Below are 16,603 nucleotides of genomic sequence, written 5' to 3' on the forward strand. Positions count from 1 at the left end.
CATGATTTTTAAAGTACAGTACCACTTGTGAGTGATGTCTTCTACGACTCACTGAAAAAACATTTCAAAGTGACACCAATTATTTTTACGAACTTTTTTCTGTAAACTTCAAAACCTAATCATTTCAAATGTTTGAAAACTGCAATCTCTAAGCAAGATAAGCCTCAACAATATTAAGTTAATTATTTTATCTATCAGTTATCATCGTAGGAAACCAATACCGTAACTCCTTTATGTTGATTCTTAAATTATGAGTTTGCTTATTTCGATTGTGAAAGAAACGTCCAACTTCTATTTACTGAGAATGCACTGTGAGTGCCAACATTTTTGGAGTTCACTACTTTTTTTTATCTTACACCAATCGTGAAAAATTATGATCAAAGTCCAAGAAAAGGAACACATTTTATCCTAAAGATGAAGTTTTTTAAAATCAGATTGAAAATATGATCAAGTTTGGAGGACCACTAGAAATTGAGAAATATGACTCAAACCGGTGAGTCTGTACTTTAATAATCAAACTCACATAATTGAAAACAATACATATTCCTCCCTCAATCGTGAAAGTGGATGAGATCCCGCCAACATTTTTAAATCAGTTGTCTTAAAATGAGCAGAATTAAATGGTTTTATTTTTTTATTGACTTACTTCGTGCAAAATTACATTTATAATTTGAAAAAAAAATCAGAATTTTAGTAAAAATACGCCGATACAGTACGGAATAGGAGACTCCTAAAAACACGGAGTCAGACAATACATGAACTTTGTGTTGTTAAGGTTTGTTTTCATACCTCCGGTTTTTCTCCACATTCCTGTTTTATTTAATTTTGGTTCCAAGTACTGCGTGGTACTTACTCGTAAAACAATCGTTTATATTTTTTTATCTTTTATCACATCACTTATTTATCACTTTTCTCGAGAGATGCAACATTTTGATATTTATCCCTATCCGTTTTTATCATTTCCTGATACGAACCTTCCGATTCGTGATTATTTTTTTTGATCGGCCTTGAGAAAATTGGTCTACCTTCATTTACTACACTTTTATTTTGCCCATTAGAAAGTGCTGTATGTTCAAATAAACATGATTTGGTATCTTGTCGGTATTTAATACTCATTCTATGCTGTTCATGACCTAATGCTGATCATACTTTCCCTAATTTCTCACTCTTCTTTTTCTGCGAGAGATGGGCGGAAATCGTACTACGCAAAAGACGGACACAGAATTATGAAAATAGAAGTAAAACATGAATTGAGAGAACTCGGTTGTTGGCTTGCAACTTCTGGCCGGAAGTTGAGGGGGGTTCGGCTTTTGGACGGATCTTGGACAACTTTTGGTCAGAAGTTGCAAACTGATACTGGGTGCGGCAGAATTTATTTACATAAACAAATCGTTGTAACTGTCTTCTAAGTAATCGAAAAATTTTGAAACTTTGCAGATAGATTATTCCACTGCTGAAATAAAAATATAACTTTGATTTTTGGAATTATCTTTTTTATCTTTCCAGCTAGGATCGGAAAAGTGGTTTTTCAAGTTCACTCTGTTATATCATTATTACTGGCTATGGCGAGACTTCAAAACTTTGATTTTTAGAAAATGTGAATCCTGTTTATTAAGTTCATGAAACATGAGATTGTATGATTTGGATGAATTGCCCGCGGTATGTCCGGGGTATCAGGTTCCTGTGATAAAATAGAAGAAAATCAACAAGAAATGTAACAAAATCGGTTTATTATGAACAAGTTAGAAAGAAACAACAAATAAAAGCTTAGAATTCAAGCAAACTCACTTGAAATCCTTAAAAGAGTCTCTCAAAAACTACGAGCCAAATCCAAGCTCGCAATCCCTCAAAACTAAATTTAAACTGTGCGCGCGCCGAGCGGGATAGCGGAGTGTCGTTGCGTGGTTAGAGGGAACCTTTAGAAGGAGTTGGAGGGTAGATGCACCAGGCAACTTCCCCCTCCTCTAGAAATCCGGACCCCTGACCGGAGAAAGGTATGACCCTCGCCACGACTCACATTCTTCTCCGACCCTTACACTCTTTGCTAACGCACCTCACCTACTCACACTCACAACATTACAATAAAATACCTACAGTACTTAACTTACTAAACTCTTACTAAACCTAAACTACTACAATACCCTAGAATAGTTACTCAAATACAAAACAAAAAGAAACATTTAAATCCCAAAATGTCCTTAATTACTTATCGGACTTGGTCATTTTGCTACGTGGCTGCTCCTTCTCCGCCGACATCGCCTTCAGTCGTTTCACACACGGATTATCCTTTGCCACTTGCTCCAGATATCGCACCAGCGATTCTTTCGACTCATACGCATCCGATGATGTCCCTATGAGCGGCATCTTCCGCTTTCCGACTTCCTTCTTTGGATCAATAAGCTTCACGTTGTTCAACGTCTTCAGCCTCTTTCTCCACTCCTCTGTCACCTCATCCACTTCTTTCATGACACATTCCAGCTTGAACGGAACCATTATGACTTCTGGTACTTCTTCTGCCAACTTCTCGATCAATTCGAAAATCCGTTGGTTGACCTTCTCGTCCTTTGTGACTCTCCACAGCCATAGCACATTCTTCACCTTCTTCCACTCGTACTTCTCCATGAAATCGCTTCCATGCGAATTCCGAACTTCCAGAATGTTCCTTCTTCCCGAGATTTTCAATCTCGGGGAAGCTATCACTGCTGGCTCTTTGATGATTGTCTTCTTTATACTTTTGCATTTATCACTTTTGCATCGCAATCTCTAGCTATATGCCCCATTCCTTGACATTTATAACATTTGATCGCTGCCCTTCTCTGGCTCTCACTCTCACTTCTGTTCCCCTGGCTACCAGCTTCCGATCCTTCCTTTTTCTCCTCGGAATTTTCCTGCTTTGCTGCCTCGCTTCGCTTCTTTTTCCAGCTATTCTCCTTCTTTTCGTGTCGATCCGATTTTCCGAGCCCTTGCCTTCTCTTGTCTTCGTTCTCTTGCTGAAGAACGATATCCTTAAGGAACTCGTACTGGTCCTTTTTCGCCACCTCGTATCGCTTCATAGTCATCAGTTTTTGCATCGTCGGATCATCCCGCAGCGCTCTCATAAGCTTTGTGACTCTCAGCTGTGACAGTGTCTCTTCTTCCAGATGTGGAAACGCTCTCTTCGACCATTTCTCCACAGACATCAAAAACTCCCACATCGGCTGCTTTTGCTTTCGCTCTAAATCCTCAAACTCGTTGAGAGCTTCCACCTCGCGATCTCCTTGCCTCCTTCTCAACTTCTCTTCAAACTCTTTGAACAGCGAATCGATCGATCGATTGAATCGATTCGGAAGTGTCTTGAACAACGTTCTTGCGGCATCTTTAAGGAACTTGTCTTCTAAAATCGCCACCATATCGGCATCGCACTCCGTGACCGATTTGTACTTGAGGATGAACGATCTTTTGAACTCTTTGACATCTCCTTTCCCGTCGAACTTCTCCGGCTCTGGCAGAGCTGACGCCCTTATCATTCTGCTCAGACACTCCACCATTATTCGCGAACTGTTCCGTGACACTCGCGAACATCTCTCACTGTCGCGCTCACACTTTCTTCTTTCGCTGACTCGCACACTTCCTTCCGGAAAATCCCCCACACTGCTCTTCACTTCCCAATTCTTCACCTTCACGCGCCCGTCTTCACTTCGATCATTTTTTAGGTCACACTTCTTAGAAAAAGACTCACCGGTCTTTCTTTCCTTTCTCTCATCGCGCCAATCCACCGACGAACCATTCGAACTCCTTGACGACGATCTCCTTGAGTGCACCTGAATTTTCTCTTTATTTCTTGACTGTATTTCTTTCTTCTTACCTTCCGCGTGCTCCAATTGGTTTCTCCACTTCTCCGACGTCTTCCTTTCCTTCTGCAGTGCCTTTTCCAGCTCCTCGATCGTTTCCTCTGCTTTTTCGGCGGCTTTCCACGCTTCCTCGAGCTTCGCGACCAACACCTCTTTTTCTCTGCTTGTTCGATCCAGATTTTCCTCGAATTCCGCCTGCTCTCTCTTTTATTTTTCCTGCAACAATTTCAACTGGTTATGAAACACTTTTGATTCAGTATTTCTTGCGCTCGCTGTCAAATCATCCGGCAAGACCGCATCCCGCAAGTCTTCCAATTTTTCCAGCCCGTTTTCTCGCATGATGCGCATCACAACGCGCTCCCACTTTCCACTGCTCAGCTCGTTGTAGCGCTTTGTCAATTCGCTGACAAACTCTTTCATTGGCTTCACTATCACGTCTTTCTGCCTCTCTGAACACTTGCTGTGCACGCCCAACTGCTCACGCACACTCTCCACGACTGTCTCACTGGTTCCGATGAAATCAGCGTAACCTTTGACAAGCTTCTTTCGCTCTCTCAGCGTTACCTGATTCTGCATCGCATCTGCCCAGCTCTCCATCGTCGTCGTCCTCGCTTCACTTTTCTCGGAATCCACCGACTTGTCCTTGTTGCTTCTTGACTTGCTCCCGATCGTTGTCATCTCCAAGCCTGAAAACAAATTTTTCCTTCAAAAGAATGTTTTTTTCGGCGTTCTTCTTTGCTGTCTTTCCGATAGGCCTTCACCTAATCGTACTTTCCGTTGATCAATTTCACAATAATTTCCTGCCGGTTCCTTCAAACTCGGAGAAATTATTGCGACACCCTACAAAACGATAAAACTCGGTAGGCCTTCACCTGCACGAATTTCCTCTTCGCAAATTCTACAAGAACTTCCTGCCGGTTCCTTCAAACTCGAAGAGATTCTTGCAAAATTCACTAAATTTTGCGAGAAAAAACGATAGGCCTTCACCTAATCGCGATTTCTCTTTATTAATTTTCACAACAATCCTCTCACTGGTTCCTTCAAACTCTGGGGAGAATTGATGCAAAACAACGAAAAAGGGGTAAAAGAACGGATAAACGGATAAACAAAAGGGTTCGGCCCCCAAATTGCCCGCGGTATGTCCGGGGTATCAGGTTCCTGTGATAAAATAGAAGGAAATCAACAAGAAATGTAACAAAATCGGTTTATTATAAACAAGTTAGAAAGAAACAACAAATAAAAGCTTAGAATTCAAGCAAACTCACTTGAAATCCTTAAAAGAGTCTCTCAAAAACTACGAGCCAAATCCAAGCTCGCAATCACTCAAAACTAAATTCAAACTGTGCGCGCGCCGAGCGGGATAGCGGAGTGTCGTTGCGTGGTTAGAGGGAACCTTTAGAAGGAGTTGGAGGGTAGATGCACCAGGCAACTGATGGTCTATGAAACATTAAGAGTTAAAACTTGCATAGCCAGTTTGATGAATCTGTTTTACATACGAAAAACCTTTTCAAAGAGGCTGGAATTTGAGATGAATTTTACTAGAATCAGGAAAACTATATTTCGCGATAGGATATAAAAAGTTAATCAGAATTATTTACCTTACCCAGAGTCATATTGAAGCGGAAACGTAATGTTCACCACTTGTGAAAAAACGATTGCTGCTCAGCACAAGGAAATTCTAGACGAAAACTGTTTGTTTTTCAGAAACTACAGTTTTACTGTTTACATTAAAATATGTTTCCAAAGAATTTTCCTTTCAGTTTACTCACAGACTCCTCTCAAACTCAAAGAAAAACGTCCAAATAAAATAGATAATACTCTCGTCCGAAATCAATGCACGTTGCGTCCGAAAATTTACTCAAAATCGAATCGTCGGTCGCACAGCGAAAACAACAAATGCATGCGCCTTTAAATACCGTACCTCGGACGTTTTTTATTTTGAGCCCTATTTGGCTGTTTTTTTCTATTTTCTAAGACAATTTAATTAAAAATTTATTAGAATTACACTGAATTAGACAGAAACAAGCGAAAAAATGAGAGAAAAAGGCAAAAATTCAATAAATGTTGAGGTACTGTATTAAAGGCGCGTGCAATAATTTGAAAAATACAGTGGTGTTCTCTCTGTGGGAGCTAAGCTCCGCCCACCGTTGTTTTCTCGGCCGCAACGTGCATTGATTTCGGACAAGAGTAATACCGTAAACACTCTTATAGAACGCCTCCCAAATCGTCAATTTTGAGCCCATGAATCTCGTTTTCTGTGAGAGATATCAAAAAGTGGTTAACTAATGAAATGTTGCTGATATCATGATAAACATTTTATTAGTCGACAACTTTTTTATATCTTTCAAAAAAAGTGAGATATATAGGCTCATAGTAAACGGTCCGGGTGGCGTTCTATTAGAGTGTTTACGGTAATCTGAAGTTATGAATTCAAACGGTTGTAACTTTTGAATGGGTTTTGAGATTTTTTCAAAACTTGGTAGATATATTTAAAAATTTCTTTGAGTATCAACTGCAAGTTGTTTGCGCACTGTATGACAAATAACAATATGGTTGTGCTATGCACAATGCACCCGCTGCATCCTGTAGCTGTTCAGAAATTGGTCGGAAGTTGTCCGGATTTTGGCCGGAACTTGAGTGCGGTGCATGTCGTGAAGCGTGCAGAAGGTTCATTTCAATTCTTCTATTTTTTTTTCTTCCGTTTTCGCCTATTTTTTTTGTATTTAAGCTAATTCAGTTTTCTTTTTGATTTTCAAAAAATTTCAAGTGTTAATATATCTGAGATAAAGGAGTGTAGAAGAAGAAAAGGAAGAAGGAAATGAAGAATCTTCAATTGGCGAAAACAGAGAAAATGGGGAAATGATGCGAAACGGGGAGCTATCGAAATGGAGAGTTTGGGATTCTCAAGAAGATTTTGAAGGTTAGAATTTTGTAAAACTTGGAAATACAAAGTTGCTCTTTTAGACACTACAATAGATTAAGATGAAAGTCGAGATGAGAGTAACTTGGAAAATATGGAGCAAGGCATTTGTACGTGTTGATTTCAAGTATGAGTGTTCGAAGATGATGATTCATGTGGAATAGACTTCGTTGGTATGGTATGACATAATTTTCAGCTTTCGAAGATGTAGTCAGTCATGTTGCTGCTGTTTTTCTTCAAAATAGTGTGTCCAGAAATTTCGGACAAGATATTTTCCAATGTGTCAAATTGCTGTCAAGAGAACGAGATGTCAAAGTAATATATAATGACACACCTTCTAAAAACACATGAATCTATTTTTCAGTTCTCACATGTAAAGAAGAGGATGGAGTCTTGGGGAAATTTCAGCACTCGCATATACTCCTTCTGTGTTCAATTCTCATCAATTTTATCCTGTTCCAAAACATGTGTCAACAACCAATGTCGTCGTGACGCAAAATCACAAGCAAATGTTACCTCGCTAAAAACAGTCATCACTTATTCGGTTCGTCAGCAAGTGGAAAATGTTTAAAAATGTTGTATTTGATTCGAGCATCTTGGTAATATTACTCTCGTCCGAAATCAATGCACGTTGCGGCCGAAAATTTACTCAAAATCGCATCGTCGGTCGCACAGCGAAAAAACAAATTGATGTATGCGCCTTTAAATACCTACCTCGGACGCTTTTTATTTTGGGCCCTATTTGGCTGTTTTTTTCTATTTTATAAGAAAAATAAACTGAAGATTTATGAGAATTAGACAAAATTAGACAGAAACAAACGAAAAAATGAGAGAAAAAGGCAAAAATTCGATAAATATTGAGGTACTGTATTAAAGGCGCGTGCAATAATTTGAAAAATACAGTAAGGTTCTCTCCGTGGGAGCTAAGCTCTGCCCACCGTTGTTTTCTCGGCCGCAACGTGCATTGATTTCGGACAAGAGTAGTATCTATAAAAAATAAGTGCCAATTGTAACTTTTTTGTTGGTTGCAGACGAGAAGCAGCTGAATTCCATCAATCTGTGAGCGATTATGTGACACTCCGAAGTATAAAGAAAGAGTAAGAAAAAGTGAACACGAACACCCAAATATTCTAACTCTGTTTCTGTCGTTAAGTACGGATGGTTTCCGTAAAAGGGGATGTGCACGGTTTGTATCTTGTCACTTGGAAAATGAATTTTTTGAAATTCAGAGGGGAAACTTGGCCACTTTTTCTCGCTGCTCATGATGTATCAAAAAGAACCGGAACTTTTCGTGAATATCGACCACAGTTTGTTATTCTAGCCGGGATCATTCAAAGTAATACAAAATTACGGTCTCCGGATTTCAAATCGTTTTTCGAACGTATGAAACTGGGAATGGAAGAGACTAATGAAAAACCACTGCGAGTCAAGCTGGAAGAGAACTGGTACAGTGTTCGATTAGAGATATTTCAGTCAATGCTCGATATGGACGTAAATCTTTTATTTTGTTATTGTCACAATGTGATGATCTATAAGTTGTTCAGGCCTCCAGGAAAATCAGAGGATTACCCAACTGGCTGTCGTATGGCTGTTGTTCCATATGTGATATTCAAGGAAAGCAGACAAAAACGAAACATGGTCAGACGATATGTTGGTATTCTGAAGAAGCAGTACGTCTATATCACGATAACTACCATCCCAAAAGTAAGTTGCTAGGGTGTCTATTCAGTTGATAAGAACGCTTATTACAGAGCTAATTGAAACTTGTCTTCCTCCTCCGTGGGCGGATGGGTTCGATGGATTACATCTAATTTTTGAAGGAACTTCGCGAGATTTACTAAAGGACTTACTAGGAAACGGCTCGTGGATAGGATTTCGAATTCCGAAAAAAATTCGATTAGCTTGGGCGGTAAGAAGGAATATTTTTGTTGCTGGATGCTGAAATTTCTATTCAGAAAGCACTCGACACGGCTATTATTCCAACTGAAAGAGCATCTTATTCACTTATCGATTCAGTGCAGTTATCAACTCGAACTGGAACAGAAGTACAACATGTTGTTATGAATTCGAAGGCATTTTCCAATGAGTGATTTCAGCTGTTTGATCTATCGATTCCTCTACTTATTACGCTACACAACACTCCAAATAAATGGCTGATGATGTTAGTGATACATTGGATAATCACGAGATAAGTCACAGATTGCCATTTGTCGAAGAAAAAATGTGTCTCTATTGAAATGATAACTCCAATACTGAAAGATGTGGACGGAAAAAAAGTTCCCACGTTTGTATACTATGAAGTTTCACGTAGGTTTTAATTACATCACAACCTCAACAAAACATATTTTCAGATGTTCATTGATCACATGGTTTCCTCCATCCGTTTCCATGGAAGTCCTCTTATATCAAGCGCATCAAGTTTTGAAAGATTGAATCAAACATTGCGAAGAAGTTCTAACGCATACACTACCAGAACTCTAATGAATATCTCTGATAGATTCATGGGCATGAAGAGAGCCTCGGAACACTGTTCAAGTTCTTTGTACCAGAAGGAAATATCAACTCCAAAAACCATGTCAGCTTTCTTAGACGACAACGATAACGACATAGTACCAGAGGAGAAATGTGACAGTGAGATAATCACAGAAGAAGAAAAAGCAGCCCTAGAAAATTTTTATATCAATGGAAAACCACCCAAATTCAGGTGAGAAAAAACACATGTTAGTTAACTTCATATATAATATCATAGGTCAATCTACAACAATGGAAAACATACTTTTTCTACTCGACGAAGTTGTATGCAGAAGACTGTTCACAACTGCTATGTCTACTTGAAAGATAATAGAGGCCTCATTGCATTTGGCTCAATTGAACGAATTTTCTCGACTCCGTCAGAATGTACTCTTGTGTCGCTACAAAATTTCGAAACCGTTGACCCCTTCCGACAGTTCAGCAATTACTTCAACCAACACTCATTTTCAAATAATTTGTCACATATCCTCAATAAGGCTAATGATTATTTTCGAAAAATTGTTGATTGTACTTTTAAAGTTGTCAATGCTAAGAGTTTGGAAGGATTTGTTACATTATTTGAGTATTGTAACCATTCATATGTGTATCGATGTTGAGTGAATTATCATTTTTTCCGTTCTGATGATGTAATTCCATGTACCATTTTCATTTAATACTTTTATTTTGATTAGGTTTTTCAATTAACTCATTTCCAGATGCCTCCAAAAAAACTGGTAATTTTCCGACAACTGGTCAATACAGGAAATCAGAAAGAAGAAGTGCCCGTTTCAAAAAGGGTAACCAGATCGAGACTGATTCAGAAACATCTCCGGAGAGAAACCAGAAACCAATAATGAGAATCAAAGAGGAGTGTGTTGACAGCACACCAAGAACTTATCTCACTCTTTCTGAATGCAAAAAAAAGTACCCCGAACTGAAGACGTACGAACCAGAAGGACGCAAAAAGCGTAAAATACTAGATGCTCACGAATACGATGGAATGGAAGAAGAGGAAAATGAAGAATCAGATATAGAGGACGAGATAGATGAAGATGAAAAAAGCAATTCGACGGACGATGCTCCTTCTTCTTCTAGAAAACATGTGAAATCTAATTTCAGCATCTCGAAATTTTTAAGAATAAATCATCAGAAAAAACATCTATGGGTAACATTTTGAAAGATTTCCTGCCTAAATTCATGTTTTGCAGAATCTTTGAAAGATGCAGTGAAGGATGGAAACGTTCTCCGCGTGGGATCCACCATCAGAAAAGGGTTCGATGATCAATCTATCAGTGATTTACAGTTTGAGGTACTTTTGGTTTCTGTATTAAAAAATGTGAGTTTGCAGTCGAAAAAGTTTTTGAAATATTTACTTTCTTATAGGCGCTGAACCCACCATATCACATTTGGAATTACAGCTACCGACCAAAGTGCGTTAGATCTACGGATAAACATTTTCAGCTACTACCCGAACAAGTTTCAGATACTCTGCTCGGTGAGAATCTATAGCAAATCAATCTTACAACTTGTGTTCAGATTTTTCATACGATGTAGTTGGAGTGTTTCTTCCTGATCATCTGTTATACGGAAAAATCAGCGAAAATGAGAGGTAACTATATTTATAGATATTCGTAATATTTACTCTTTTTTCAGTTTTCTCAAAATTTCTGGTGACCCAATGAAAGAAATCCGAAGAAGACGAGATAAACGGGAAAACGTGGCCGAAACCAGTAAATCAAGTATTGGGCATATGCTGCACGTTTGATCACCTATGTTGGATAACAATAAAAATATTTCAACAACTATCTTCGCGAATACCACTTCTATTTGGAAAGTGGAAAACTTTTGAACTGCAAGGTAAGCTCGCTAACCTTATTTTGCCTTCTCTATGTAACTTCTTACAAAAGAGATCCACCTGCTCGTCACATCTCACCTGGAGAGATATGAAGTCGTTCCGAGACTATTGCAGAGAGAATTCAAAAGACCCAGATGATTACGATCCAACGGATATTGTAGGATTGTGAGGAAATAGTTATACAAGCGAGTATTCCTCATCTGAATACTTTCAGCTTAAAAAACCACTCCAAGAACAACCCGAGCAGCTACAACATCCCTCCAATTCTACCAAAATCATCATAATTATAGTTAAAAATTTTGTGTTGCTTCCACTTTTACTTGTTTCTCACATTATTTGTTAATTTTGTTGTAATAATAAACTTTTGGGTAATTTGCTTCCGAGTTAAAAATATACAAAATATACAAAAAAAGGTCGGAAATAGGTCGGAAGAAAATCGGAAATGGGTTGGAAGCTCGCCGGAAGCTTGTCGGATTTTGGTCTTCCGATAATGTCTTTGCCGGAATCTGACCAACTTCCGTCTAGAAACCGACCAGCCTCCGGCCGGAAGTTACCGGCGACGCCCGAGAAAGTATTTGTTTTTGAATGAATTTCTGAGAAAAATATTGAAAAATTGAGAGGAAAAATACATGAAGAAAATCAAATCGTTTTGGAGTTTTTTTTGGCTTTTGAAAAGGAAAATAGTAGAAAAATGAAATTTTTAGAATATTTGCTATATTTTTTTGTTCAGAAAAATACGCTTTAAATATTACTAGTGATTTCAGATCATAAAACTATCTCCCTTCTTATTGCTTTTCATTTTTATAGTTTTTCAAATTGTCTCTCACTGAAAAACCTCAAAAAAAACCTCAAGAATTTCTATTCACACTTTATTGAAGTAATAGGAATGCTGGGGATTCTAAAAAATCGGTTCTGGAAACACTAAAAATCCTTACAAAAGATAAGAAGGCGGGTTGGGGTGATTTTCAAATAGACTTCCTACTCGAAAAACTGGTTGCTTCTCATTAATATATACTTAGTGAATTAGCAAAATGTAATAGAAGGTGGGGAGACATGAAAAAATAATTTTCTCGAATTTCCTTTTAAATACGCCCCTTGAGGAGTTGAACTGGTGCGGGCGAAGATTGATGGCGCGTCGCCTCTACCGACTGAGCCACGCGGGCTAAGAGAAAGTGGCCTTCCGATTGCATACATAAAGGCGAGGACTACAGCTGTACGCAGAGTGACATTAAGCGTTGTACACCGTCACGGTAGAATGCAAACCCTAACTCCAAAAAACCTCCGAAACATCTCCTGTCCCCCGTGTGTATTGAGCTTAAAACATGAACTAACAATCACAAATACTCGAGAGAAAACTCCTAAAATTTTTAGGGTTAGGAGAAGAAAAGTAAGGATTTGATGGCAATAATGAAAAGGCATTAGGATAAATTAGAAAACCCGTGGATTGGTGAGAAGAAACGGATAAACTTTAAGAGGCACTGGGATGTTCAAAAATAAGAGGATTTTTTTCGAAAGGAACAACAAGCCCGAGAATATTGAGCAAATGGGAAAAAAATGTGGAAAACGTTGAATTATGTAAAAGAAGAGAGCGAGGTTGGCAAAAAGACATATTAATCGATAAGGAGATATCCATTTGCAGGATCATTGTGATAGGTGATTACCGTTTGAGGATCAATTCCAGGAACAGCACGACGAAGTGCGGCCATGATTTGCAAGTGACTGAACCTGTCAGCACGCATCTCCACCAGTTGCAGGTATAGATCTCCCAGCCAGGCAGTCTCCGGTGTCAGAAAGGAATAGGGATCTGCGTGCTAAAAAAAATGAAGTCACAACAATTATTATCTTTATAACTTACAAAATTCTCCTTCTTCTGAATGTGGTTCAAGTGGCTGTTGGTGTTAAAATCGAAGGGATTGACTCCTTGGCAAGTAAGCATCACAATAATAATGGATATGTAGTCGTCGATTCTACTGTATGCACCTCCACGTGACACATGTAGACTTTGATATGGTCCAAGGATCACTGGATTATTTGCTGGTGGGGTATCAATGCGTGCTGCGTGGCCGAAGTAAGACAGGTTGACACCGAGCTCCTGGAATTATTGTTTCTTGATGAGAATGAGATACTGTATAGTTTCGAAGTTGTTCACACATTTGTTTCTATGTGACCATCTTTTTTGGCTAGTGAATGGAAATGGGAAAAAGCAACCACACTATGTAGGAATTTAAATATTTGAACTTAAAAGTTCGAAAAAAAACACGTACCTCATTCTGATCCACATCACACGTTATCGTCAATGGTCTAATATCGCGATGGAGGAAGCCTTTGAGATGGACCGAGTGCAAGATTCTGAACAGGCGGTACCCAAGGCGAATAGTATTTTCCATGGAAATATGGAAGAGTCGAGAGTTCAGAATGCTACGAAGTCGAACTCCTTTGTGAGAATGCGCTGAAATAATCATTTGGTCCAAAAAAAAGAAGAATATCCCAACCAATGAATTCACTTCCAAGCGTAGAAAAGTGATCAATGAACTGTGGGATCCCTTGCATCCCGCCGCACTCCTGGAAGAACTCAATATGGGCGTGAATACGTGGGTCTTCCGGAAGAAACGCTTTCAGAGTGACTTGCTGGTTTTCTTGCAAATCTATCGCGTACAAACATCGTTCGCCGTTAAAGGCTCCTGCATGCGTTTCCACTTGGAATCGATTGTGGAGAATCGCACCTTTTTGAATGTAGGTCCTGTAAAACAAAGAGAGTATATTGAAAACAAAACATTTATCAATCCTATCAATCTGTTCTAAAGTCTAAAGCTCTCAAAATTCCAAGAAAAAGAAAATATGGGAAAAAGGCATATTTCAGATTTGACGGCTATAACTCAATAACAAACGGATTTTTGAACTATTTTTTCTGAAGTTACCTGTAGTTCATATACATTACCGATCATTAAGATATACAAAAACGTATTTTGCAGTTCATTTTCGGCTTTTTTTTTGCCGCTTTCAGGAGTCTGGAGCTCCGCTGCTAAATTTCCAATTATTTCCAACTAAATTTATAATTATTTTGAAAGTTTTGGAAGGTATGAAAAAGAGCTAGATTGAAAAAGTTGCATTCACAGAATTTTTTTAAAACGTCTTAGTTTTCACACATTTTCCGATATCAGAGAGACACCTTATTTTTCCACGTATTCAGTGCAAAAACTTGCCTAAAGGGGTGTCTCTCAGAAATCGAAAAATTGCTGAAAAGCTAAGAATTTTCAAAAATATCCGTAAACAAAGTTTTCAATCTAGGTCGGTTTCACACCCTCCGAAATTTTCAAAGTGATGGGAAACTTTTCAGCCAAGCTCTAGACTCTTGGGAATGCCAAAAATCTACTGAACAAAATACGTTTTTATTCGTCTTACTGACTGATACTGGTGAAAACAAAAAGTGCAGGACTCTGGTCGGTCCACCGCTGTAGAAGAATGAAAAAAAACGTGTACGGTAACCGATCAATAAAAACGTAGAAGAGAGAGGTCGCTCATCGTGTGCGGTGGCGTGTGATGGTGGGTGTAGTTGAGTAAGAGGTGAGAGACAACGTAAAAGAGAGAGAGAAATGAGTGTATGTGGGTGAGGTGCATGGCGGGGAATAACGGTGAGTGAGGGTTAGTGAGGGTGTGTACCATCGAGTCCTCTCTTGCAACGTGGCCACGTTGTAGCCAAATTCGTTTATTTTGTTCGGAACAAAACAACAACAAAACAACAAAAACAACAAAAGAGGAACACTTTATAAAACACATTCAACCCATTTCAAGAGTACGGGATAATTTCAAGACATATACGTAACACGTGCGAAGTTGTGAGAGAAAACACGTGGGAATGGATACTGCATTCACAAATAACAAACCTTAAGAAGCTCACAGCGGATTGATAGGGAACCGAGAGAGAAAAACGTGAATATTCAAGGCGAAACTCTCACATTATTGAGTTTAGGGAGGGAGAGGGTTTGAAAAGAATCACGAAATGTGGGGGTTGGCAAGAATAGACCAAGGATGAATTTTGGATAATTAACGGGCACTACCAAAAACTGAATTGTGTGAAGTGAGTGGAATGAAAAAGGAGTAGCAGGGGAAATCCCTCAAAATACATTATAGAGCAAGTGGGGCAATAATTTAATGAAAAAATTTAATGAAGAAAGGAAATGAAGAATTGCACGAGTCACACATTTCTAAAACATAAAAATGTAAAATCAATGAAAGAACGGAATAGTGGTGAGGGGACAAATGAACGGGGAAACTATCAACGGAGTAAATTTGAAAAAAAAACTCTTAAATTAACCTCATGGGGGAAGAGGAAAAACCAGAATCTCGGTGATTGGCAAGAAGAGACCAGGGATATAGCCGGGATAATCTAATGGGCACTGCTAGAAAACTATAAATAAACAAAGTTGGTAGATTGTGTGGAAGAAAAGGCGAGATTCAGCAAGGGCACGAAATTGAACTCATGGAGCTTCAGTCAATGAGGAGATGCCCGTTCGCTGGATTGTGACGGAAGGAGATCGGAGACTATGGGTTGACTCCAGGAACAGATTTGTTGAGAAGTCTCATGATCTCGATGTGTCTGAAGGTACCGTCCTCTCTGATGTCTTCGAGAAGCAGGTAGATGTCTGCGATCCACTCTCAAGCTTTCGGAAGAAAACCGTACGGGTTCGAGTGCTGAAAAATGGAATAAAGATCCGAGGATCGTTTTCCAATAACTTACGAAGCGCTCCTTTTTTTGCAAAAGGGTAAAGTGTTGATTGGCATTCACGCTGAACGGATTTACGCCTTGGCAATCCAACATAACGAAAACACAGCAATGTAGTCATCGATTGGCACGTATTGGTTTCCTCGAATTGCACTCAAACTTTGGAATGTACCATGTTGAATGGGAGTGTTTCCGGATGGTGGCATGGGTGGTGGGTTGGTCGTGGCAGTGAGTCCGAAATTGGACAGACTGATGTGGAGCTCCTGAAATTTAATTTTCAATGAAGTAAAATTTTTCGAAATCAAATAATTACCAAATTGTTTCAACAGACTTATTACTATAAGATATGTAATAAAAAGACCGCAACAGTGCTTCAAAGCAGGATATCGAAAATGTGTAAACTGATAAAGTGGACCTGATATTATCACAAAGAATTCATTAGTTGACAATTTTTTACGTCTTTGACAAGGTCAGAGATAACATGGCTTTTTGTTGAAAATAAAGGGTGTCCTTCTATTGTATGTTGGTTTTTCCGAATTTTCTGTTTTTAACTGTATGTATTCACAATTTGAATTTGACTAGTTTGGAAGCTTAAATTGAGAACAATTTTTAGATTTTCTATTTTAGAGCAGTCCGGCTTTTGTAATCCACGAAGCCTCACTCACATCAAATTTTTTTTAGCAAAAAAGTTGTTCTGAATTAAACAAATTGAAAACAGCCTAACTGAATTCTTCCAAATAATTACCGTAAAACCTGTAATAGAA

General features: G+C 38.7%; 3 protein-coding genes across 3 annotated transcripts; 1 reads left to right on the top strand and 2 right to left on the bottom strand.

Annotated features, from left to right (window-relative positions):
* Positions 1 to 2,202: 2,202 nt before the first annotated feature.
* CBG10620 lies at positions 2,203 to 4,508 on the bottom strand (the record flags this gene model as incomplete). The annotated part of the gene is made up of 3 exons (XM_045240805.1): positions 2,203 to 2,763; positions 2,808 to 3,844; positions 4,100 to 4,508. 3 exons carry the CDS (start codon positions 4,506 to 4,508, stop codon positions 2,203 to 2,205), a joined length of 2,007 nt encoding a protein of 668 aa, XP_045094322.1.
* A 2,459-nt stretch (positions 4,509 to 6,967) lies between these two features.
* CBG10618 lies at positions 6,968 to 11,026 on the top strand (the record flags this gene model as incomplete). Its single annotated transcript, XM_045240806.1, has 10 exons — positions 6,968 to 7,065; positions 7,815 to 7,847; positions 7,980 to 8,454; positions 9,102 to 9,454; positions 9,500 to 9,849; positions 9,978 to 10,322; positions 10,470 to 10,597; positions 10,645 to 10,756; positions 10,798 to 10,870; positions 10,915 to 11,026. 10 exons carry the CDS (start codon positions 6,968 to 6,970, stop codon positions 11,024 to 11,026), a joined length of 2,079 nt encoding a protein of 692 aa, XP_045094321.1.
* A 1,700-nt stretch (positions 11,027 to 12,726) lies between these two features.
* Positions 12,727 to 14,045, bottom strand: CBG10617 (the record flags this gene model as incomplete). Its single annotated transcript, XM_045240807.1, has 5 exons — positions 12,727 to 12,927; positions 12,972 to 13,208; positions 13,381 to 13,565; positions 13,609 to 13,856; positions 14,035 to 14,045. 5 exons carry the CDS (start codon positions 14,043 to 14,045, stop codon positions 12,727 to 12,729), a joined length of 882 nt encoding a protein of 293 aa, XP_045094320.1.
* Between the last annotated feature and the right edge of the window lie 2,558 nt (positions 14,046 to 16,603).

Source organism: Caenorhabditis briggsae (genome assembly GCF_000004555.2).
Source record: "Caenorhabditis briggsae complete genome, chrX, whole genome shotgun sequence".
NCBI lineage: Eukaryota > Metazoa > Nematoda > Chromadorea > Rhabditida > Rhabditidae > Caenorhabditis > Caenorhabditis briggsae.